Source organism: Brassica napus, chromosome A6 (assembly GCF_020379485.1).
Source record: "Brassica napus cultivar Da-Ae chromosome A6, Da-Ae, whole genome shotgun sequence".
Lineage (NCBI taxonomy): Eukaryota > Viridiplantae > Streptophyta > Magnoliopsida > Brassicales > Brassicaceae > Brassica > Brassica napus.
Genome location: NC_063439.1, coordinates 1,698,988 through 1,724,456, shown reverse-complemented (window position 1 = coordinate 1,724,456; position 25,469 = coordinate 1,698,988). Strand labels below are relative to the sequence as shown.

The following is a 25,469-nucleotide window of genomic DNA, read 5'->3' as shown; positions in this document are numbered from 1 at the left end:
ATAGACCTGATTATAATTTTTTATCTTAATTATTAATTAGGGAGCGGATAAAAAGTTTTCGACCCGGTAGGCCAAACGGGGTGGACCCGACTTTAACGGGCCTTATATATATAATCATGAAGCGAGGCAAAATCTAAACTACGCAACAAACACATTTGATTAGAGAGAGAGAGAGAGGAGCTTTGACATTCGATGGAGAGATCCCAAGAAGAACTTGAAGCTTCCAACAATGGCGGATCATCACCGAACAAGATAACTGGATCTGTCGATGAAGAGGTACTCTCTTCTCCGCCATTGTACTCTGTTTTTCTGAACTTTGCTTATTCCTCTGTTTCTGTTGTTTTCTTGTGATATAGTAATAAGCATTTACATAATCTTGATTACTGTTTCCAAGTTATTTGTTATGGTTTATCTCTAAGATATTGTTAATCTACTCTGCTAAATCCTTTTCTCTCCGCCATTGTACTCTTTCTTGTGATATAGTAATAAGCATTTTCTCGATCTTGATTAGCGTTTTCAAGTTATTTTGTTATTTTATCTCTCTGATTTTTTAGTAATTGTACTCTTTTAACGATCACATATTAGTCTTTTTATTTATTTATTTTGGAAATTTTATTATTAAGTTCAATGGGTTGTTTTTTTCAGGTAGAGAATGGACCTTTAAACTTGCGTCTAACAACAAGTCCAGAGTTTCTCAAGCAGATTGAATCACTCCTACAACAACAAGAACAAGACTCCAACTCAACTCCTCCTGCAAAAACAAAACCTATGAGTTTCCCAATCTCAAAGATCACAATTGGTGAGTGGACCCGCGACGCAGTCTACGAGCAAGATCTCAAGGCTAAAATCTATTTCGCAAGGAAGAAGATCATGTGGGAGTGTGTCGAAGATGTCTCAACAACTGGGATGAATAGGAAGATTGAGATCCAATGGGGTGATGTCTTGTCTATTAAACCATGGTACCATCCACATGACCAAACCGGAATCCTTAGTGTCGAGGTACTTACTTATACACACATTGGTCAAAGACTCTTTAGAGCTTTCTAATGATTGATGTTTTCTCAACAGTTGAGAAAACCTCCAACGTTCTTCATAGAGACTAATCCACAGGCGAGAAAACACACTCAGTGGCAACAGTTGTATCAAGATTTCACACGTAATCACTCTGCTTCTCGTAACAGGTTTTTTTTTTATTTTTGCCTTTTTTTTTAGTACCGTTTAAAAGTGATTCCAGCTCTATACATAATGATCTTATTATATTACAACAGGATACATACACTTCATTTTGCTCCTGGAGTTCTGCAGAAGAATATGGAGAAGCTTGTTTCAGGCGATAGGTTTTGGTCAGAACTGGTCAAGGTCCACTTCCCAACTTTGGAACATCTTTACTTCTACGACATTGGCTATGGAAACAGTATGAACAACATGCATGATGGCAACAGAGTTCCACGGTAACAAAGTTTTTAGCTTCTTCCTTTTTTACTTGTTGTATATACTCTTCTTGGTGTCTTGTAATGCAGAAAGCGAGTGCATCTTCAAAAATCAAAACTCGGTTACTTGTTGTATAAATATAATACATGGTAGACCTTTGATTTTAATAATTGCATGGACAAATCATAAAAACTCGGATATTTTTTGGCTTTCCAAATATAATCCAAAAGTCTTGGTTCTTATAATATACTCCATATGTTTCTTAATGTTACATATTCTAGTTTTTTCACACATTTTAATAAAACATATTAAATTTGCATAATTTTCTGTGTTTATCTTTGTTCCATAATTTTAAGTCAATAAAAATTCAGTATGTACAATTAAGTTTTTTGAAATTTGCAATTAGGTAATAAAACATGTCTTGAAAATGTAAAAAATAGATCTTTTTTAAACAAATTTTTTTTTTAGAATATGTAATATTAAGGAACTGAGGGAGTAACTCATAGTGCAAAAGTCTTCTTTTTTTTTTGCTTTAAAAAAATTTGTAAAAATGATTAGGAAGTTACTGGAAGTTGAGATGAATAAATAAAGTTTTGATCTTTCAGATACACAAAGGAACTGCCTTTACTAATACTTCTAGTGAATAATGTGAAATGTAAACTCAATCATGGACTATGAATCTTATGTGTCATTGAGACCTTCTCTTGTTCATAACTTTCTTCAACAAACTCTCACGTCCTGGAAAAGGACTATAAATCTTCGGCTCAATCTGCTTCTCTACTTCTCCTAACCTTCCCAAAACACCCTTCTGATCACTCCTATTCACAGTTTTGCCATCATCATTCTCCTTCTCTCTCCCAAGACTCTGCCTCATCCTCTCACGCCTCTCTCTCCTCCTCCACCCGCTACCATCTTCCTCCTCTCCCTTCTTCTTCTTGACCTCTCTCCTTCTCACCATATCTCCACTCTCCTCTCCCAACCTAGGAATCCGACCACCTTTGCTCGTCCCCAGGAGCTCGAAGTTGACTCTGCTCCAACCAATCTTATCCTCATTGTCCCAACCAAACCTCTCGCTAATCTCCAACAACATCGAAACAGAGCTTACCTCTTCCTCTCTGCTCTTCTTTAAACTCTCGTCACTTCCGTGGAGGATCTTCTCTGCAAACTCCCACTCAACTCTGTCTTTATAAACATCGTCGTCGAGAACTTGGTCTGCGAGCTTCGCCCAGTACTCGGTGTCTCCTGCGCGTAGATTCTTGGAGACCCATTTGAGGTAAGAGGAGGGTAAAGAGCCGAGCATTTTGCCCTTGTGCTTGCCGAAGTCTATGATTGTGTCTCTGGCGGCGAGGGTTTCGGTTTGGGGGGGTTTGAGTATGGGTTTTGGTTGGTTTACGGGGAAGATGCGATTGGTTGAAGAAGGTAGTCTTCTTCTTGGTCTGAAAGATGATGAGGATGATGAGATTGTGAAGATGGTAGGGACTGGTAAGATTGGTGCTGCAGAGTAGGGTTTGTGGAACAAGACCACCGAGAAACTCATTGTTGTGTTGTGTTGTGTTGTGTTGTGTTGTGTTGTGTTGTGTTGTGTTGTGTCTCCAATAATTTGCTTTTTTTTTCTTGAATCTTATATATACATCCACACAGTTATTTTATACGTTAGTCTGTTTACATATGTAACATGTTGGTCTACTTGGTACTACTGTCTACCAAATTTTCTCTCCAAAATGTAGAATTGAAGACCCAAAAAATCTCAAACATACATTTTAATAAAGTCAAAATTTAATACATTTTTTTTTAAACAAAAATTTAATACAGTTTTTTTTGGAAACAAAAATTTAATACAGTGATGTATGAAATTTGTGAAAAAAACTCTTAAATCAAAATTTTAAGGAACATTTGATATAAAACAACTTCAGATTGGTCAGCATATTTTCAAATTTTACGTCTACAACTATTATTAAAAAGACTAATCATCAGAAAAAAAATAAATAAATAACTTTGAATTTTTAAATTTTTAAAGTAGATTAAAATCTAATATTATCTTAATATGCTATATATTATTATTAACTGTCATATTAAAATGACATTATATAATCAAATCATCATCGCAACGGCGACGTTTTCATACGAAAAACGACGTGACGTTCTTATATAAAATATATAAACGACACGACTGGTAACTTGATGGAAGGCCTTATCTTTTCTCCAGTCCTCTCCCTCGTTTAAGCGCTAAAACTCAATGGCTTCCACACTTGTTGTTCCTCAACTTCTCTCTTCTCCCACGAGTCTCAACGTCGCAGCTCCAAGAACCTACACCTTCAACGCACACAACACTCGTCGTACAGTGAAATGCTCTTCAAACCCAGAACCAAAAGATCAGCAGTTCCTCGACCTCACACCTTCACCAGACTCCATCAACACCACGAGCGCCGAGACCTTCCCCATCGAGAAACGCCGAAGATCCGAGATCATACGCGACAGGAAACAGAGAGGCATCGAGAAGCCAGAGCCACCGAACTTCGAGATAGGTTGGAAGAGAACGAAAGAGATAAACTTGGAGAAGCCCAAAGGGTACGTGATAATGGACTTCTTGGAGAAGTTCGAAGGGTTGATGGCGAGAGAGTTTGGTTCCAAGGAGCTATTGGCTAAAGCTGGGGAGATAGTGGCCGAGAGAGCGAGAGAAGAAGCTGAGGTTTTGAGAGATGAAGGTGAAGTTGAGGAGAGGATGGTGACTGAGCTTTTCAGAGTTTTGAAGCTGATGGAGATGGATTTGGCTATGGTTAAAGCTTCGGTTAAGGAAGAGACTTTTAGTGAGAGGATTGAACAAGCTAGAGCGAGATGTAGACAAGCTATTCTTGTTGCTAATTCTTTTTAAGACCCAATCTGTAAAAGATCTTAACTTGTTGGGTTGGTTCTGTAATAATCACAAAGATACATGTTTTTGTTTTCTAAGACCATCTGGTTTTCAAACTCTTTAACTGTCAATGAATTGCTTATAGTTTCATCTAAGCATGTGGGTTAGGTTTCTTCGGTTAGTTTGGATTGATTAGTTTCGAATGATTAGTTCGAGTTGGTCAAAATCTTGCCGAAGTGAACCGAAAAGATATTCAGTTCAGTTTCGTTCGATTTATTGGTTAGTTTGGTTTCAAATTTTCTACCGAAGTTTTTGGTTTTAGGTTAAATTTTTGGCCTAAATTGAATACAATTTAAACTTTTTTGGTTAAGGTCGATTCGAAATTTTGGTTACGATTGGGTTTGTTTGGTAAAAAAAATTAAAAATTTGAACTAACTGATAACCGAATCAAACTGAAAATCGAATTTTTTAATTGCCGAACTGAACCAAATTTTCTAACCGAACTAAATTGAAAACCGAACTTTTCGGTTTGGTTTGGCAGGTTCGGCTTGGTTAATAACTGCAGGCCTAGTACTTTCATCTGTAAAAGATCTTAACTTATTTGGTTCTGTAATAGAAAAGATTCATGCTTTTGTTTTGTAAGACCATTTGGTTTTCATACTCTTCTTGCTATGTCTGAATTGTTTATAGTTTGGTTCTGTAATAACAAAGAATCATGTTTTTGTTTTTAATTTATTGAGAAAAATATACTTCCACTAATTTCATTTTCCAAAAGATATTTTTCTATCAGTTCAAGGTTTGTTGTACACCACACAATCTAAGTGTAGATTATTACCATCCAAATGATTTAGCTTTACTCAGACAATCAACAATGGAGTCTCTTAGATTCTTATACACTGTAGAGATGTCGTCACCATGTCTGTTATGTCCATGCCCATCATCGCCAACTTCTCTTTCATCGTCGTCTCCGAGATACCATCTTCTTAACACAACCTTCAAGAGACTAGGTTCATCCAGAACTCTCCGCATAACTTGTTCATCTTCCTCTACCTTTACTGGAGGACAAACACAACAGTCGTCTTTCAATGACGCTGAGATGAAACTCATTGATGCTTTGATCGGAATTCAAGGCCGTGGCAAATCTGCTTCTCCTAAACAGCTCAATGTATGCGTTAAAAACTTTTTTGCATGTTTCTTGAGTTATGTCTGGTTTGAAACAGTTCTTTCTGTGTTAGGATGTGGAATCTGCTGTGAAAGTTCTTGAAGGTTTAGAGGGCATTCCAAATCCTGTATGAATGTTTTCTTCTGAAGCCTTTCATCTTCAAGTTACAACTCTTCTCTGTTTGTTTTGTGTATTTGCTCATTGTGGTTTTTGTAAATGTTTAGGCTGAATCTGAATTGATTGAAGGTCGTTGGCAATTAATGTTCACCACAAGACCTGGAACTGCATCTCCAATCCAGGTCAGTTCCTGTCACACAGTTCATCATTAGTATTCTATCTTCTTGATGATTTGAATGTAAGAAAGAAGAATCTGTTTCTATGCAGAGAACATTTACAGGAGTAGATGTGTTCACTGTGTTTCAAGATGTATACTTAAAGACAACAAACGATCCTCGTGTTTCAAACATTGTTAAGTTCTCTGACTATATTGGAGAGCTGAAAGTTGAGGTTAGCATCTTTAAACTCTTTGCATCATTAAGACTGAAGAGAATCTAAACTTCTTTGTTCCATGAACAGGCAGTTGCATCCATCAAAGATGCCAAAAGGGTTCTATTTCGTTTCGATAGAGCAGCATTCGCATTGAAGTTCCTTCCATTCAAAGTTCCATATCCAGTTCCTTTTAGACTTCTTGGTGATGAAGCCAAAGGCTGGTTAGATACTACGTACTTGTCGCCTTCAGGAAACCTTAGGATCTCAAGGGGAAACAAGGTAAAAAAAATGAGTTTCTTGATTTTGATACACAAGACTAAAAGCTTTGTAAGTAAGTGTTTTCATGTAATAAGGTGACATGTCTTTAGCGCAGGGGACAACGTTTGTTCTTCAGAAAGAAACAGTGCCTAGGCAGAAACTGTTAGCTACCATATCTCAAGACAAAGGAGTAGCTGAGGTAATGTGTAATGCATTCAACAGTATTTGGTTTTGAAATGGAATCAGTAAATCATATTCATATAGTGTAACCACAGGCTATAGATGAGTTTCTTGCTTCTAATACTAACTCCAAGGAAGATGATTATGAGCTTCTAGAGGGAAACTGGCAAATGATTTGGAGTTCACAGGTGACTACTCTGATAACACTCTCCCCTTGTTGTTAGAACAAAGGATAAGCGATTTTTTCGGGTTTTGTGTTGCAGATGTATACAGATAGTTGGCTTGAGAATGCAGCAAATGGTCTTATGGGAAGACAGGTAAACACACTTTATTGCATGTCTTACATATAGTATAGTATTATATATGTTGCTTTAAGCTTGTTTTTTGTATGAGGATTTTGATTTCAGATCATTGAGAAGGATGGAAGAATAAAGTTTGAAGTTAACATCATACCAGCATTTAGATTCTCTATGAAAGGCAAATTCTTGTAAGTTTTCTATGTCTTTTTACAAAGTCATTTTACTACATTTTTGTGTGTGTTCTTGATTGGCTTCATGATGTGCAGGAAATCAGGAGGTAGCACTTATGAGTTGAAGATGGACGATGCAGCAATTATAGGTGGTCCGTTTGGATATCCGATCGAATTGACAAACAATATCAAGCTTCAAGTTCTGTAAGATCTCTTTTTATCTTTGTTCTTGGCCTCACAAGAGAGTTTATGATTCATTTAACTGCTAATAAAGAACAATGTGTTCTTAATACAAAAATGTTTGTTTACTTTTGGTGACTGCAGATACACAGATGAGAAGATGAGAATAAGTCGTGGCTTTGATAACATTGTCTTTGTGCACATCCGAGAAATGTAGCTATGCTAGGAGATTAAGAAAAATTTATAGTGCTCCTCCTATAATGAATATGCATGTAAAGAAAAAAAAACTGTAAACTGTTTAAGTTAAGGGACATTTGCTAAAACTAACCCAAATATTCAAGTCAAATGTAAAAGTATACCCCACTTTCAGTCAAATGCAAAACCAACCTAAAGGAGTAATGAAAGTACTATTTAACCCTTATGACCAAACAAAAAACAGAAATGTATTTTACGTTTCTATCCTTTGCAAGTCTACATGTAATAAAAGAAGTCTACATATATATAGACTTCCTACGAAGTCTACACATTTATAGACTTGTTTTGTAGTCTACACTCTAATTTGATCTAATAATTTAATTTTGAAAATGTATAAAAATAATTATTGTGATATTTTTAACTAATCATCAATATAATGGATAATATGAAGTAAATAAATTAAAATTTCATATAATCGAACAATTTTGAAGAATATATACTAATTTAGTTATCATGTGTTAGACTATGTTCATAGTTTAGAAACAAAAGGTTCTAACATGTTATGTCTTTTAGTAGTTGATTTCATAGGGTTAGATTTTAGATTTTGTTTTTTTTTTGTTTTATTAACTTAAATCTGCATACTAATTTTAGTAGTTTATATTTTGTATAAATGAGACTTTTGATTATCAAGCAAAACATTTAGGGTTTGAGATTTGTGGTTTAGGGTTTCGTAGACCTACAATAAAGTCTATTTATCTGAAGACGTCTTTTTCAGTCTATATTTTTCAATTTGTTTTACAAAAAATTATTATATTTAAACTAAGTTAAGTTCCTTACGAATAAAAAAGTGAAATCATATACTATAACTATTAAAAAATAAAGAAATAAATTTAATAAATCATATATTAAAATTACTAAAATAATAAAGAATAAATAACAATAATTAAATTATTATAGTAGACTTCCAAAAAGGACTACTATGTTATAGTAAGATCTACTCCAAAATTTTAATTTTAGTAGACTTCAAACGAAGTCTACAGTATCGTAAATTTTAACCTAGTTACATTTGTGTCTCCCTATATAAACAAAATTTATACAATCTCTCTCTAAAGTGGCTGCACAAGTTTTTAAAACTCTCTCCCTTCTCTCTAAAACTTTCTCTCTTCTCTCTAAAATTCTCTCAATTGTTTCCAAATCTCTCTCATTATCTTCTTTCTCTCTAAAATTTTCTCAAGTCTTTCTCACAATATTATCTTGTCATTTTAGATATTATGATTCATGGTTTTCATCTTCTCCTTTAAAAAATGTAAGTTTTAGATCTATAGATTTTAAATGTGTATTTTTATGTTTATTTCTCACAATATTATCTTTTTTTGGTAGGTATTATCACTCATGGATTTCATCATCTCCTCTAAAAATGTAAGTTTTAGATTAATAGATTTTAAATATGTATTTATATGTTTATATTCAAATAAATTTATAGATCAAGCTCTCTACATTAATTTGCTACTAGTTTACCTTATAAATTCTATTATGAAAAGTATTTTCAGATTTAAAATTATTTTCACATTTCAAAATATATAGATTTTTTCAGATCTGAAAATTATCAGACAGTGTAGACTTCTAAAGAAGTTTACTAAAGCTTGCAGACTTCATATGAAGTTTACTAAACCACAAAGTTTAAGCATACTTCATTGGAAGTCTACAAAAATATGACTTTAATTTTTTTTCTATGTTTTTTAATATTTTTATCTTATTTTGCAGGTATTTTCTTCCATAGTTGTTCTCTTCTCCTCCTAGAAATGTAAGGTTTACATCTATAGATTTAAAATATGTGTTCTAGTATTTATATTCAAATAAAGTTACATATTAAAATTCATATTAATATGTCTTTAATTTATAACTATTTTGTCTACTAAATATATTTTTAAAAGTTTTTTAGATTTAAACTTATTTCATATTTTTAGTGTATTTATTTTTCAGATCTATTTTTTTTATAGAGTAGACTTCATTTGAAATCTACTTAAAACTTACGGCTGGTAGACTTCAAACGAAGTCTACTAGCCTTGACTTTTAAGCATATTTCATTAGAAGTTACTCAAATATGATTTTAATTTTTATCTTATTTTTCATAATTTTATTTTATTTTGCAGGTATTCTCTTCCAATGTTTTCAAATCATCTTCCCAAAAATGTAAGCTTTCCATATATTCATTATAAGATATTTTGTGTTTATAATGAACTAAATTTATAGATTCATACATTATCTTTTTGCTTTGTTACAAGGATGACAAAAAACTATTTTTGAAATATTTTCCAGAACAAAGTATTTTCAAATTTTCTAAATGCACACTTTTAGATATGAAAATTTTCCATTAGTGTAGACTTCAACTAAAGTCTACTAAACAATAACTTTACGTAGACTTAATAAAAGGTCTACTAAAATATGATTTCAGTTTTTATCTTATGTTTTTCTCATAACTCTATCTTATTTTGCAGGTACTTTTTCCAAGACTTTATTTGAAGCATCAAGATTATGAAAAATCAAACATACTCAATAATACTTTTTAATATATTGCTTTGTAATAACTTTCATAATAAAATATTAATTTTTAAATAATTTTTTAATGCATAATCTATAAACATTGTATTCATTTTTAGTTGTTTTCACTTGTATGATATTATTAATTTTTTGTTAGATATCAATTTTTCACAAGATCTAACCAACCAAACAAGTAAAACCACCATAAGCTAAAATAAAAACTAACATACATGTGAGAAGAAGAAAATCTATACAAAATTTTCCCAAAAATTTTCAAGAATAACACTAATCAAAACAATTTGCAATAAGTATCAAGTGTATAATTATAACACATTAAATTGTGAAATTCATCCAAGACCATTAAAATTTTACTAACATACACTGTAAAATAATTAAATCATGAAAAAATATGATGAATAATACACAAATACACTTTTAATAGAATTTACGACGTAGACTTCAACTGCAGTCTACATTTGTAGATTTACAAAAACGTCTACACTTATTATCTAAAATATAGTCAATCCAAAAAAATTTAGTGTATTTGGCGCAGGCTTGATACACAAAGGCGTACAAAGTGTGTCTTAGATAACTCGATCAAGTTCCGTACTTGTCGATTATTCGTGACTGGCATAAGAGGAGTATTTTCCTATTCAGAGTCATTTGTTTTAAATGATGTTTGGTAAGGAATAGGTTAGCACAATCTTCTCAATTTTGTTGTCCAGATCATAATCTTCTTGTGTCATTTCAAGAAGTTTACCATGTGTACAGCCATCATGCACAAGGAACATTCTTCAACCTTTCCGATTCTTCATCCTTTTCGAATATTTTGTCACCCAAAATATCTTTGACCCATGCTTCACACTCGCTCTAAGTTTCCAACCACATCCTTGAACACGATACTTAGCCACATACAGAGTTTTCGTTGTCTTATATGCTGAGAATGTAAATTTATATTCCACAGTCACCGACTTCAGCTTTAAAACAAGTTCAACCTTATTAGCAAAACTATAAACGAAGACTTACAAATACGTCTACAATTATTAGCTAACAACATTGTCAAATTAAATGAATTATACCTTCATAATTATTAAAAAAATTCTTTTCAAAATCACTCAAACCCATTAGGATTAACTAACACACACTGTCAAACAAAAAAACTAGAAAAATTTAATGAATAATACACAAATTCACATTTTTATAGATTTTTCTATGCAGACTTAATATTCAGTCTCTGAAGATGTAGACGTTCTTTTCAGTTTACAGACGTAGACTGTCAAATAGGTCTACTCTTTGGGTTGGTTTTTGCAATTGACCATTTTACGGGTTGCTTTCTATAGTTGAATAAAAGTTGTGATTTTGTACATGTAGACTTTCATTTCAGTCTACAATTTAAAAAGGTTACTTTTTGCAATTGACCAGAATTCATCCAAGATTTGACTTTCAGAACTAGACTTCATATGCAGTCTACATGTTTGAATTTTTTTGAAAGAGGTTAGTTTTGCAATTGACCAAGTTTGACTTCAAATCAGTAGATTGAAATGAACGTCTACGGGTGTGTAGACTTCTTGTGAAGTCTACTCTCAAATCCGACAGGTTGGTTTTGCATTTGACCAAAATAAAAAAGTAGACTTTATACGCAGTCTACATTTTTTTTTTAAGATAAGAAGACTGCATATGAAGTCTACAATTTAATAAATTTTTTATTGCTTTTTAAACTTTTTGGTCAAACACAAAAACCATATTCCACGAAGTCAAAGTTTTGGTCAAATGCAAAACTGACCTTTTATAGACTTCGGTGGCAGTCTACATTTTGTAGACTTCCGTTGAAGTCTATTTTGAAAAGTCAAAAGTTCGGTCAAATGAAAAACTAACCTCTTTTAGGTAGACGTCTTAGTAAGTCTACCGAAAATTTTATTTTTGTTGTCAAAGGTAAAGACGGAGACTACTGGGGAAGTCTGCGTTAGAAAAAAAAATTGTCTGGTCAATTGCAAAACTAACCCGTGCGTTGACAAATAGACTGCATCGTAAGTCTCTACGGAGGCGTAGACATACAAAACAGTCTACCATCGCGACACAGATCTGAAAAAGAACGAAAACCATGTAAATAGTTACCTTTTTCATGTGTAAAGCTCGTTTCCAACCTTTTCAACCGTCCAAACTCCAAATATGAGCAAAAAAAAGCATCTTTAACGATTCACTAATGAAGAAACTCGAAAATATGAAGTTTATGATTATGAAAATGATAGTTATGAGAGTTTTTTAGATGGAAATGTAGAAGAGATGAGAAGAAATGTAGTTTTTTGGGTTAGAATGAGAAAAAAAGTGGTTGAAAATTGAATTCTAGAGTTTTAGAGCTCAAAAATGGTGGTTCATGGTGGTTGAAAAAATTGATGATGATGGCATTTTTGTAAATAAGAAGAAATTGTTAGGGTGTATTTGGTTTTTTGTTAATTTCAAAATTAATAAAAAAAATAAATAAAATGGCAATTTTGTGAATAATTCAAAAATATAAGGATAATATGGAAATTTTATTGATGAATAGTATGGACAAAAAAAAAAGGGTTGGTTTTGGATTTGACTTGAAAATATGGGTTGGTTTTGAAAAACACCCTTAAGTTAATTGTTAAATTTCTCTGATCAATATAGTTTTTAGATTTAACTAACAAGAACCCGAAAAAAAAAAAACAAGAAACCACATGACATGATGGTATAAGTTTCATTACTAATTGTCTAAATCAAGACAACTTAAAAAAAAAAAATCTGAATATTTTTCCAGCTTTGTTCAAGGAAAGTTGACTTTTTTAACGAGAAGATATATCTGACAAATAGAAAAAATCTCATTAACAAGGAAGACTTGCCACTAACAGTTTCTGGTGTAATTAATTACTCTGTCAAAAACTAGAAACAAGAACAACAAAGGAAATACGAAATTGTTATATGATAACATTATCTTCCTGCATATCCGAGAGATTAGCCGCGTCCAGGGGACTTTATTTTTAGGTTACCAAAAAAAAAATGTTATAATGCTCATGTAAATAAATAAACTTTCAAATGTTTTTTTGTCTAACTGTTAAACTTTCAAAAATTTCACAGCAATGGAGGTTAACAGTTAAATTTCTCTGTTCAAAATAGTTTTTTTTCCTTAGATGTAACTAATAAGAAATTTTATCCACTCTAATAATCTAGATCTCCACCCGATTAATCTAGTGGTAAACTTTAGTGTTAAGTAATCTAGATTCGAAAACATCCCACTCGTTTTAACTATGTGGATATGGACTCATTAATTACGGTTCAAATATCCAAAAAAAATCTATTGTTGGACCGTATCTCTTATTGAAAATTAATCTTGACCGTTCTATTGGACGGGTATATAACAATAATTATATAAGTTTCGCTATTAATTGTCTAAATTAAGACCCAAAAAAAAACTTAGACTCCTGTTTTGTCTTAACTCTCAAGTAAAACTAATTTTCTACCAAGCAAAATAAATCTGACAAAAAGAAAATCATTCAAAAGGGAAACATACCATAAACAGACTCTGGTGCAATTAATTACTCTGTCAAAAAAAACTAGAAAGAAAAACCATAAAAGGAAACTGTAAGTCTGTAACATTCCAAACAAATCACCAACGATACAACAGAGAACCATAATACTGATTTTTTTTCCCCTCAAATCTCTCCTTCAAATATATTGTTCTTGTTGCTTCTGTCTCTCTTGTATTTGTTTTCTTTTTGTGTTTCTTTTAGCGATGAATAGCCTCAATGAAGCCAAGACCATGACGGAAACTTCAGGCTCAAGTAACTCTGTCTTGTGTCTAGCAAACCCCATGGAGCAGCCTCACGTGTCCACGACCACAAGAAGTGTCTTGTCCAACACAAAATACAAAGGTGTTGTTCAACAACCGAACGGTCACTGGGGCGCTCAGATATACTCTGAGCATCGAAGGATCTGGCTTGGAACGTTCAAGTCCGCCGCTGAAGCCGCTGCATCTTACGATAGCGCATCTATCAAACTCCGAGGTATTGATGCTAACTCGTACCGGAACTTCCCTTGGTGTGAAATCACGACCCATGAACCGGCCTTTCAAGCCAACTACACAACAGAAGCTGTGCTGAACATGATCAAAGACTGTTCTTACCAACACAAGTTCATGGAGTATCTCAGAAGAAGATCTCAGATGGTGGACTTCGCCAACATCAACATCGTGGCGGCGGCATCAAGACAGAGCCGAGGAGGGAGAGGAGTGCAAGAGCCATTCTCTTGCACGCCGCTTTTTAGCAAGGAACTGACGCCGAGCGATGTTGGGAAACTCAACAGGCTTGTGATACCTAAGAAGCATGCGGTGAAGCATTTGCCATTCATAAGCGACGGTCAGAAAGAGAGGGAAGAAGGCGAAATAGGAGAAGCTGTGGACGACGTTGAGGTTGTGTTTTACGACAGGGCGATGAGACAGTGGAAGTTTAGGTATTGTTACTGGAGAAGTAGCCAGAGCTTTGTCTTCACCAGAGGATGGAATGGTTTCGTCAGGGAGAAGAGACTCAAGGAGAAAGATGTGATCGTTTTTTACCATTGTGATGTCCCGACCAATGTTATGACATTACAAGGTCAAAACAACAGCTTCTTGATGATTGATGTTGATTACTTTACTGACAAGGGTCCCGTGGCTCCCAAGGAAGTAGACAAGATGGTTCACAACACTTCCGAGGAAGAAATGAAAACAGAAACCAAAGGAGGGTTTATGCTGTTTGGTGTTAGGATTCAATAGCTATTTTCATATTAGGTGATTTTTATATTTAAAAAAAAAACTTAACTAGAGTATGGTTTTGATTTGTATTAAGTAGCCTTAAGATTTGCAAACTTGGGATTTGATTTTGATTTTGATATTTGACATTTAATTAGATTAATGTCTCTCTTGATCAAACTTAAAAAGGGTTAACAGTTAAAACAAAACCTACCATGAATATATCAATCCTAAAGAAGACATCAAGTTGAATGTCAGAAAATCAAACAGCAAAATGAGTTTTAGATCACTAGTACTACTCTATATACTCCCTACAATGAGACTCATCTTCTCAGGTGAGTTTGCGCTTACATCTCCTCCGAGTTCCATCGCCCTCAACGTCAGGAGAATCTTCTACAACAGTGTCTTCTTGTACAACCAAACCTCTGTTTCTCGAGAGTTTTCTTATCGGTGTTGTCTGAGAATCTTGAGGGAAGTCAGAGGGACCAGAAGATGAAGCGACTGCAGTTTCCCTGTGTGGCATTAGCTCTTCCCCCATCGGCACCATTTCAGACATCAGCTGTTACCGCAAATACAAGACATCTTCAGTATAATAATCTACACCAATAGAGAGTATGAGTGAGATTCTACTTAGTTACCTTCCAGTCTTTGAAATCGAATCTAAACACAAAGTGGTTGTAAGTGACTTCCCCAGACGCCACCAGGTTCGCAGCCGGTGCGTTTCTCGGCACTGAAGAGACAGATTAGGAGATCAAGATGTGAGTGGAATGAATTGAATATCCAAACAAAGACATTAAGACGATGTAAATGTGATCTTACAGGCAAAATGTGAGCCATTCTTGTCAACAATGATCTCTACTCGTCCGTCTTTGGACAAGAAAGATAGAGCAAACAAATTCTCAACAGTCTGCGCAAATGATCTTCTGTTGAGCACCAAATTCTCAAGCCTCACGCGCTTCTTTTGCCGTAAGATGTTAAACATTATCGCCATGTTCTTGTCTGTATCAGTTTTCTCTTCTGATTGTGTATCGTCTACCTGGCGATCACAATAAACAACAATAAGCAGCTCTTTTGGTTCTTATCTAAATTCAAACTACACTACAATCAACAAGTTTCATACAAAGCATCACATCCTATTTCACAAGGAACCCAATCAACAGGTGAGAGATTACAAAAAATGCTCAAGACATAGACAACATTGCAGACCATGCAAATGAATCTAAAACGTCAGTGGCAGAGATATAAAGCACTCAGCATAGCCTAGGTGGGACGAGCGCAAAGTTACAGATGTGAAGTCTACAAGACACAATTGAACAATCATGTATACTAATACTGCATATTAGTTCTCATTATTGGTCAAAACCTCAAACAAAGATGGAATCTACAAAAAAAAACAATTCTTACCTCATCCGGACGAACGCCTTCACCAGGCTTTGTACGTTTTCTGTAGACTGCCTTTTTCCTTTCCTTCAGTTCAGTGTCCATAGGTCCCAACCTGACCACGAAACAGGCAAAGAAAATACATTGTTTAATTCATGCTCAAAGCAAGTCAAAATGAAGTGGCTATTTTGAGAACTCACATTGTGGAACAACCACATGAAACCAAAACAGTAGAACAGACAGCAAGCCCAAGATCCTTCCATTTTATAGATACAGGGGCAGATTCATCAGCGTCAATCCTTTGAGAAGGCTGACCAAACCCATTGACCAAAGCATTAACAAACTCAGCCGGAGAAACGCCATTAACAGACTGAGACTTGACAGATGACAACATGGTGTTCGCTATATCCAGAAACGCCTCTGCATCTGCAATTTGCTCCCTAGGCTTCTGAACTGCAAGTCAATTGAAACAAAACCAAACATAAAAAAAAAACAGTCTTTTCAGCATAACATCATTGCTAATACAATAAAAGAGTTACCTTTCTGGTGCAAATTCTCAAATTCATTGAAAATTCTGGAGAATTTGTCAGAATCAACATTCGTCAAATCATCTTTAGAATCTGCAAAACAAACGAAAAAAAAAAACTAATTGTCAAAATCAATCAATGAGCAATTAGAGAAGCTATCGTGCCTACGTACCGCTGATTTTGTTAATGAGAGCGAGATACTGAGATCTGAGAACCCTCCGATCAGATACTCCCTGTTCACGTTCCTCTTCTGCTTCCTGACTCGGCGGCTCGTCGATTCGCACGGAGGAAGCTACGCCTTTGTTCTTCTCCTTCTTCACAGCCCTAAACCTTGCCGACTCGTCGCCATCTCTGCCACCGCTGGTTGCTTCCGATTCTCGCTTCACCGTCCTCGTCCTCCTCATGATTGATTGATTCCACAATCACCAGAGGGAAGGGGAAGCGTTCGAAGAAGGAGAAGAACAAATAAGGGAAAAGCAAACCCTAACGGCGATTTTCCCGCCGAGCCCAAAGCAAATAACAAAGCTTCCGATTCAATTTTATTGGGCCGAATGAAAAGTAGAAAGCCTGATATCTTTTTAAAGCTAGGCCCATTAAAGCCCACGGGGAGTTTTGTATAACTAACGTCCCACATCGGAAGAGTTGGAGTAGTTTAGTAGAAGTGTGTGTTATATATAGAGGGTCTTTCCGTCTAAGGTAAACCACGCAGCCATGTGGTGAACACAAAGCGAACTATTCTTTCGACTTTTACTAAAGAATACCGTGTGTTCTCCATGCTAAGTGGCATACGCCTATTTTTGGAGGGTCCTGCTTTCGAGTGGGCCCAGCAGCTCTTAGTTTAAAAGTTTTTGTCTGGATCGACTGATAATCTTTGACTGGACTAGTTGTAACACGATTAATGGGATATTACGAATCGGAGTTGCGTTTTGGTTTCTGTTTAATCTTGTTAAATATTGTTTGAACCGTCTTACTGCCATTATCTCGGTAACATCATTTTAATCCTTTGGGCCCAAACGATTCTTACATACTACATAGTTGGGCTAGTTTTGTTAGACATAAACGGGCTTTCGAAATGTTTATGCTTTACCCATTTCGTTAATGTCAGTGTATATATAAGTGAAATATTTAACAAGAACTGTGATTGCATTAAATTAAAATGTATTTTTTCAACAATTAAAATAATTTTCTTTTTGAATAATAAATTATTTTAATAACAGACCCTACAATATATGAACTAATGGCATCTCCAACTACACTCTATTTTTCACTCTAAAATAGAGTTTAGAGTAAAAATGCTCCAATGGTACTCTATTTCTCATTCTATAATTGAAAAATAGGTTTATTCCAAATATAAAGTAACTTATTTTTTTTTGTTTATCACTTAATTTTATAGTGAAAAATAGAGTGATGAACAAAAAATAAAAAAGTTACTCTATATATAGAGTAAAAAATAGGTTTACACTATTATAGAGTAGAAAATTTGTTTAATCTAAGGAATTGAATAGAATTTGTATAGAACTTTAAATTAATAAATAATTATAGCATAATTTGTTCTAATTTCCATACAAATACTGGTCTGAGTCAAAATTTTCCTATAATAATTTTTAGAATACTAATTTGTGCATATATAACGGAAAGTAATGCCATATATATTGTTATACATTCAATTATTTGAAATATTGGGCAAATATTATTAAATTACATTGAAAAATTTCCATATATATAGTCACTAAATTTGTTTGGATACCACCTAGTCGTGGGGACGAAAATACATAAAGTTTTTCAATTTTAATTTTAATAGTTTATATCTTACAATTATATAAAACTCAAGTATTGTATATTATATATAATATTTAAACTATACGCATACATAGTACATACAAGATTAAAAAAGATTAGATTATGCATTATATTATATATAATATTTAAATTATACGCTTACATAGTACGTATACCATTAAAAAAGAAGTTAGATTATGCATTATATTTATGTAGTAAACTATAGTTTATTAGAAATATAGCAACTTTCTACAACGTTGATCAATATATGGTCTTATTTTTTTCAAACTACGAAATATGTTATCACTCCATATAAAAACTCATATTACTCCATATAAAACTCATACACCAATATTATATTTGTAGAATATAAATCATCTAATAAGAAATATAAGAAATAGAAACTTGTTTACAATGCGGTATTGATTACAATACAGTTGACTACTATTGTTAGGTTGCAACAAAAAAAATACAGCCAAGAAAGAATGAGAAGATATAAGCATGAAAGCAATAAATACATTTTTAAAACTCGTATAAAAATAAGAGATATATGTATAATTTATCAAAACCAATTATATTATTCATAAATATGAAACTTAAATGTCCAATGACACTATATGTAATTAGTCTAGGCAAGCAAGGTTTATTCACTAAATGCTATGAGAAGAGCTCTCATGATGACACATAAGTAATGGCAATCTTGATAATAACACATGAGGCAAAGATTTATTATTTAGAATGTTCCTCAAATAATAGTAAAGAGATTAACTAGAGAAAATTAAGTAGTAAATGGCGAAATTAGATGATATACTTAAAAATTGGCTATTTTTTTTTTAACAGGAGGTTCAAAGGTGATCCGTAATCTGCACGTGGTTTCCGATTGCCAACCATCTAATCCCCCTGGCCCGGAACCAGCCGGCACTAATACCCATTACCCAAGGACCCGGCACCAACGCCGCGATAACTTTAAACTTGGGGAAGGCGTAAAGCATTCCGTGGCCACAGGAGGTATTCGAACCCGGGTCCATATTGGTGTGTTAACTACCTCAAGACCACTGACCCACCATCCCGTGGTTATTAAAAAAATAAAAAATTGCTCACCAACCAACCAAGCCTAGTTTTAGATTTCAAAATTAATAGTTAAATTATGTAAATTGAACAAAATGGTCACTCCCTTACATAAGATGTTGCATATCTCAATTCCATCTTTAGATAAGCTACGTTGTTCTAATTCAACAGAATCAAATCAATTCATCCGACTGATTAAAAGCAAAAACGATTCGTAAAGGGTACGTGAGTATGATAAGTTTGTCTGCGAACATTTTAGAGCAACACATTAATATGCGCATAATCGCTAAAGTAATCATTGAGCAATACCTTTTCACCTAACGAACTTTTATAGATTTAGCTGATGATTAACACTTGTATCCTCTAGAAGAAAACCAATTATGATTTATCAACACTTGTCACCCCTACAACTTAGTGCACCTTCACATGACATGACTTCCCCCAAAAGAGCAAAGGAAAAAACAAACAAGAGAATGGTCCCCAACTATAATGCAGGCAGCATTTTACCCATCTTTTGGACAAGACTTATGGAGTGTGATGTATATGGTTGGTACGGCCGATTAAAAAACACAACGACTAGTATAATTTTTTTCTTTTTCTTTTACTAGTTCAAAATTATATCCTGCAGCAATATAATATTTTTTAGTTTTGTTATAGATATTTTTTAAGAAAAACCAAGTAATACGGTACTAATTTTGAAGGTACTAACTGTCCTGATTTTATCGAAAAATGTGGTTTTGTATTGGCTTGTTTTATAAGGATTTTCAGTGGATTTATCAGAACTTCTAATTTGCATATTATTGGTTTATTATTTTTTAAGAAAAATTTATCGGTAGATTCATCGAAACGATTTCTATTTTGTTTTTCTTCTTCTATGAAAAAGGATTTTTCACTATACATTATTTTCATAGAAGATGTTTTTACGACCTTGTCGCCAAACATCGATTTCAACTTTATCACTGATTTGTTATCTTGCGTAGCAGTATATGTACATGGTTAGAAGATGCAATCGAGATTACCATGTATTGTCTCGCATGTGAGAGTTTAATTTATCTCTGACATATTATATGACTAAGTTTCAGCTATCCGACTATATCGGGAATGTTCCGTCGACGCATCCAAATCTTGTCTTAAATTCGTTGCCATCTTCCTTTGTAGATGTATCTTTTTAGTTTGGTTTGTTATTGTACCTTATGCTATTTATCAAAGAGGATGGATCATTCTTTTTGTATTTGTACTCAAGAAAATTAATGAATGAAAGCAAGCAAGTTGTGTTACAAGAAAATCATTTAACATCTCGAGTGAAACTTATGACCATCATGTACTTGTTCTTGTAGTGTTTGCACTATCAAAAAGGTTCTTTGGTCATGTGTTTATTGTTGCAATATTTATGAAATTTGTCTATGATCTTTGGCAAGAACTTAAGACACGTTTGTTGATGGTTCTATGTACTACTAACAAAAGAAAGTAAAATAATTACCCTGAATTATTATTATTGAGTTAACAATAAAAGAAGCTTCTCATCCTAGTACATCACTTCTCTTCTGCTTTTTCATTGAGTTTTGGGTGTAAGAACAACATACAATAGCTTTGGAGTTCGAACCATAACATGAACTTTACTTCTCCTTTTACCCCCCAACCAAAAAAGGGTTCCAACGTTTACAAAACCCTTTTGTCCATCAGCCACCAAAGTTATAGCTCTGTTCATGATCTCTTCTCTACTTCGCTATGTTCGACTCTCACCCAAGACCGAACCCATACTTCTATGCACAAATCCCTCCCTGGCACTCACGAGCGCATACTTCGGCTTCTAGCTTCACGCACAAGAGCATCTACATCTTGCCCGGCTGTCTTCCAGCCCCTGACCACATTTAGAATTTTTGTCGAAACCGTAAGAGAAAGAAAAGATTCAAGAGAGAGTAGTGTGTAAATACATGTGAGAACATTACCTTGACTTGTTCTTGCAGGTCCTTGATGTACTGAACGGCAAGATCCAACATATCTGCTGTGTTTGTTTGCTGCATATCAATTAAAGCTTATAAATATATATCGAGCAAAGAATGTGAAAATGAAAAATAAAAGAGAGAGGAAGATCTATCTTCACCGTGTCCATATTTGGAACAAGATCTTGCAGCTTCCTCATTCTTTCACTAATCTTTGTTCTTCTCACCTGTTCCACAAAACATATAGATAATCTTACAATCCTGTAACTAATGTCATTGCGCATAAATAGTAAGGGAAAGGATGTTACTCTCTCAGCAATGCTCCTAGGATGAGTAGCGCAGCCACGTTTAGCTCTGATCTTACAAGGGATAGAATCTGAGAGTAACTGCTCAATATCTGACAAAGACTTAGGCAAACTCATGTGATGCGCTAAAGGAGGACGTCTACTAGCTGACGAATCTTCATCCTGTTTAAGTTAATTTTCATCACACCAATCAAGAACAGCAACAGAAACATAAACTCATTATGAGAGTACCGTACCTTGGTTTTGTACTGATCTAAACCACCAGATTGTGTCCTTGCAATTGCCATACGCTTAGACGAAGCAGAGCCTTGGTTAAACCCACCAGAGAGCGTCCTAGGAGGCAACCTCGAGGAGAAAACGGGTTTGACATCATCAACCTCAGGGATTGAGCCCATGGAAGGAGGAGGAAGCTTGCTTCTTGGAGTAAGGGATGAAGCTTCAGTACTATTATTACTCATGTTCATCACTCCAAAACCTCCCATGTTTTTCATTACAGCTGCATATGCTGTCGTTCCGACACAAACAACAACAACAATAAACACCAGGTATGCTTATAGATTCTAAAAAAAGAAAGACTTTCCACTCTCAGAAAAAGTTTCCAAATAAGGAAATAACTTTAAAAAGATTAAAAAGGAAAGTTTCCACACGAACCTGTCTCCACGTCTATGGATGAGAATAACCCCGCCGGTGAGCTGTTATGCCGAGCGAGATTACTCGCCGGAGTCCGGTCATCTCTTGGTCTCTTGTTCTGACCTAAACTCCTCACCACCGAAGCATACCCAGTCGAAACAGGAGGAGCCATCTCACCGACCTCCATCGCCGGAATATCATCAACCACCGTCTCCTCCTCCGTCTTCACCTCCGGAGGCTTATTCTCCGTCTCGGAGAAGGTGTGGTGGAGGAAGCTGTCGACGTTGTTGCTCGTGTCGGTGGTCTGCAAGAAGCCAGACAAGATCCTCTCCGTCTCGGGGCTTGTCGGTCGATCCAAGAACTCTTCGATGGATTCTCCGAAGCTCGAGAAGTACGAGCTCGGAGCTGACTGGTACCGAACTAAACCGGAGGCTCTCGGCGGTCTCTGGTGCTGGTGATCGTGGAGAAGGAAGTGGTGTTGCTGAAACTCTGACTCCATCTTAGTAGCTTTAGAGTTCTTCTCCTCCTGTGTTATTTTCGTAAGAGGGTGACAACACCGGGCGTTTAGCTAGTTCGCCGGGAGAGTTTTTTTCCCGGCGAGAGATCTCACTGAGATAATGATAATAATAAATATAAAATGAAAGAGAGAGAGGTGAAAAGAGAACGTGAGGGAAGGTTATGTGGGAGAGAGAGAGGTGAGGAAGAAACAACAGAGGGCAGGTAGAGATTGGGATTTATTTACGTTTAGACAAAAGTGCCCTTTGTGTTGTCTGTTTATTACGAGTGGTAACCGATGATGCTGACACGTATGGGTCATGTGGGGACCGTAGTTTTTAATTGTTTGTGTATTATTTTTTTATAGAATTATTATAACAGTAATATTTTTCTTTCTCTGAATAAAATATTTTTTATGTCATTTTTTTCTTGTTTTCACTGTAGAATCGAGTTCATTTCAGATTTGAGACATGAATTTGGCGACTAAAAGTTGGAATGGGATATTCGATGTATATCTAGTAATATTTGTCATATTAAACCAGTTGTTTCAAACGTTTTAGTAAATTAAGCAGTCTCATCGATATATATTTAGGTTAATAAATTAAGAAATGAAATGCGTATATATAAATCGGATTAGTACTTCATTATGCAGAGTCCCATTTTCTGATATATATGCTTCATACGGCTGTTATTTTAAATTTTTTGAGTTTGTATATTATGATTTGATCAATAAAGTAATTTAACAGTAAGAATAAATTAAATCTTTCTTTTAAGTAATTTAACGGTAAGAGTCTAAGAGACTTGCATAAAAAAATTCAAAAAATTATAACTTTTAATTTTATTTTATTTAAAACATTAACTCGATAAAAAAAGATGTGTTATAGTAGAATTTTTCTTATATTTCTTCTATGCTGTGTTTTTTTAATTGTTTATTAGTAAGATTCCCTAAAGGTATTAAGCCTAATGTATTCAATAATTTTCTTGTTTTCAAAAAAATCCAGCAGCTTTATATGTATTTGTACTTTATCACTTTTTAATTAAACAAGGATTTTTAAAAATCAAAATCCGCAATTATTGACATGATTCAATACTTTCAAAGATAATGTTATTAAAAATGACGACTATTGTGGGATTTAAAGCTGTTGACTTAAAGCTATAAAAATGGCTGAGAAAAAGGGCATATGTCGATCTGACCCATATTGGGATGACGGACAAGTTAAAAAGAAAAACAAACTATACGAATATATTGTGATAAACAAATAAATGAAGAATCAGACAGGTGTTGATAAGGGCTCCAAATTTTAGGGAACCTTTCAAGCGACTTAATCCAACGATTCACCCTTAAACACGTATGTACTGTCGCATAAAATAATAGGACACGTAATGTACTTACGTTTCTGTAAAAAAATATTAGAAGAACATGTATTATAAGTTTTCATTGACAAAAAAAATATATTAAAAGTTTTCAAATCTTGAAAAGATATACAAGTACTGATACTACGCCAGGATTGGGCCTCGACCGAGTTAAATATTCGGTGGGTTACCTTTCTCGCTCATACTAGCTGTAGCTTACTCATTAGATTAATCGGACTCGTCTGTGTAAACCGACTGGTTGTGTTTAACTTGGTATTTAACTATGCATTGTGTGTTTAACTTAGATTTTGCGAAGCAAATTGAATCTTGTATCCGCTTATATGATCGGTTCTAGACATAGCGACTGGTTGTGTTTAACTTGGTATTTAACTGTTACCAAGCATTGTGTGTTTAACTTAGTTTTTGAGAAGCAAACTGAATCTTGTATCCACTTATATGATCGGTTCTAGACATAGCGACTGGTTGTGTTTAACTTGGTATTTAACTGTTACCAAGCATTGTGTGTTTAACTTAGTTTTTGAGAAGCAAACTGAATCTTGTATCTACACTTATATGATCGTTTCTAGACAGCGAGATGAAATATTTGTTTCCGTTAAGTGACTTTTATATGTGTTAATCATTTAGTATACAATCATAATTGTTTTAGTCCCAATTTTTTTTAGGGCCAGTCACATATCCACTAATCGGAACTGGACAAAGATCATCAATAATTCATTAAAAGAACATCAAACTAATACATGTCAAAATCCATATTTCACTGCACCATTGTTTTGGAAATACTTGAGTATAATAGACCTGAGCTTGCTACACTAGTCAAAAAGGTACATACAAATGAAGTATTTTTTCCAAACCGGTTTGTGATTGATTTACCAGACCAGTAATTCATGATTTAGTATATATCTTATTGGTTTCAATCTTGACTTGGAGATAATGTTATTTTGTGTATTATATTGAAATGTGTTCTCAACCGTTTTCTATCAATCTTTTCTTGAGAAAACTATTTTTGGTGTCAAGAAAGTACACGTTACTTTGATACAAAGAAAACGATGCCCATAAATATGAGATAAGGTTTGAGAATCGAGGTGGAATACAACAGAGAAGCACAATCTCACGTGGAACTTAGGCGTGAAGATCCTCTTCCTTGAAATAGTAAGCCACCTATATAGATTCTTCCACACTTTCTTACTTTTATTTCAGAAATACACTTGAAAGTCTTTTTAAGTGTGTTGCTCTTTTTCCTCACTTTTACTTTTGATATTGATCAATGGCTTTAATACGAAAGTAGCATTGATTACCAAAAGTTTAGAAACAAGTAGTGAGCTATAAAACACTTCTACTAAGTGTGACGTTTGAGAGAATCAGACAATCGAGTTTATAGAACCAAGTCTTTAGACTAAGTATATGAAATCCAAATGGTGTATAATGTTTGGTTTAAACTTTAAACTCAAGCATGTGCAAGCTCAACTAA

General features: G+C 34.2%; 7 protein-coding genes and 1 non-coding gene across 9 annotated transcripts; 5 read left to right on the top strand and 3 right to left on the bottom strand.

Annotated features, from left to right (window-relative positions):
- The first annotated feature begins 161 nt into the window (after positions 1-161).
- On the top strand, positions 162-1,621 carry LOC106349666. The gene is made up of 4 exons (XM_048781811.1): positions 162-276; positions 646-999; positions 1,069-1,181; positions 1,269-1,621. Exons 1-4 carry the CDS (start codon positions 193-195, stop codon positions 1,453-1,455), a joined length of 738 nt encoding a protein of 245 aa, XP_048637768.1. The 5' UTR covers positions 162-192; the 3' UTR covers positions 1,456-1,621.
- A 372-nt stretch (positions 1,622-1,993) lies between these two features.
- On the bottom strand, positions 1,994-3,016 carry LOC125610083. The gene has a single exon (XM_048781809.1). It carries the CDS (start codon positions 2,966-2,968, stop codon positions 2,120-2,122), a length of 849 nt encoding a protein of 282 aa, XP_048637766.1. The 5' UTR covers positions 2,969-3,016; the 3' UTR covers positions 1,994-2,119.
- A 317-nt stretch (positions 3,017-3,333) lies between these two features.
- On the top strand, positions 3,334-4,400 carry LOC125610084. Its single transcript, XM_048781810.1, has one exon. The coding sequence runs from the start codon at positions 3,668-3,670 to the stop codon at positions 4,301-4,303; it is 636 nt and encodes a 211-aa protein (XP_048637767.1). The 5' UTR covers positions 3,334-3,667; the 3' UTR covers positions 4,304-4,400.
- Positions 4,401-4,901: 501 nt separating this feature from the next.
- On the top strand, positions 4,902-12,422 carry LOC106346073 (probable plastid-lipid-associated protein 12, chloroplastic). Of its 2 annotated transcripts, none has more exons than XM_048781808.1 (12): positions 4,902-5,447; positions 5,518-5,571; positions 5,669-5,743; positions 5,829-5,951; positions 6,021-6,212; positions 6,307-6,390; positions 6,467-6,559; positions 6,635-6,688; positions 6,779-6,858; positions 6,937-7,044; positions 7,165-7,318; positions 12,371-12,422. In XM_048781808.1, exons 1-11 carry the CDS (start codon positions 5,154-5,156, stop codon positions 7,235-7,237), a joined length of 1,230 nt encoding a protein of 409 aa, XP_048637765.1. In that variant the 5' UTR covers positions 4,902-5,153; the 3' UTR covers positions 7,238-7,318; positions 12,371-12,422. The 2 variants fall into 2 exon arrangements, with proteins under 2 accessions (XP_048637765.1, XP_048637764.1); XM_048781807.1 differs by having other exon boundaries at positions 7,165-7,323; positions 12,376-12,422.
- Positions 12,423-13,032: 610 nt separating this feature from the next.
- LOC106346074 (AP2/ERF and B3 domain-containing transcription factor At1g51120) lies at positions 13,033-14,571 on the top strand. Its single transcript, XM_013785316.3, has one exon. The coding sequence runs from the start codon at positions 13,508-13,510 to the stop codon at positions 14,522-14,524; it is 1,017 nt and encodes a 338-aa protein (XP_013640770.2). The 5' UTR covers positions 13,033-13,507; the 3' UTR covers positions 14,525-14,571.
- Positions 14,572-14,698: 127 nt separating this feature from the next.
- LOC106346072 (non-structural maintenance of chromosomes element 4 homolog A) lies at positions 14,699-16,918 on the bottom strand. The gene is made up of 7 exons (XM_013785314.3): positions 16,580-16,918; positions 16,420-16,500; positions 16,081-16,333; positions 15,905-15,995; positions 15,320-15,536; positions 15,139-15,230; positions 14,699-15,059 (listed from the first exon to the last, which is right to left on the bottom strand). The coding sequence occupies exons 1-7, from the start codon at positions 16,809-16,811 to the stop codon at positions 14,832-14,834; spliced, it is 1,194 nt and encodes a 397-aa protein (XP_013640768.2). The 5' UTR covers positions 16,812-16,918; the 3' UTR covers positions 14,699-14,831.
- Positions 16,919-17,114: 196 nt separating this feature from the next.
- On the top strand, positions 17,115-17,232 carry LOC125576030. The gene has a single exon (XR_007314565.1). It is a non-coding gene; the product is annotated as a U5 spliceosomal RNA (small nuclear RNA).
- Positions 17,233-20,722: 3,490 nt separating this feature from the next.
- LOC106346071 (transcription factor bHLH122) lies at positions 20,723-22,835 on the bottom strand. Its single transcript, XM_013785313.3, has 6 exons — positions 22,154-22,835; positions 21,739-22,007; positions 21,506-21,664; positions 21,359-21,424; positions 21,204-21,272; positions 20,723-21,115 (listed from the first exon to the last, which is right to left on the bottom strand). Exons 1-6 carry the CDS (start codon positions 22,629-22,631, stop codon positions 21,071-21,073), a joined length of 1,086 nt encoding a protein of 361 aa, XP_013640767.2. The 5' UTR covers positions 22,632-22,835; the 3' UTR covers positions 20,723-21,070.
- Positions 22,836-25,469: the final 2,634 nt, after the last annotated feature.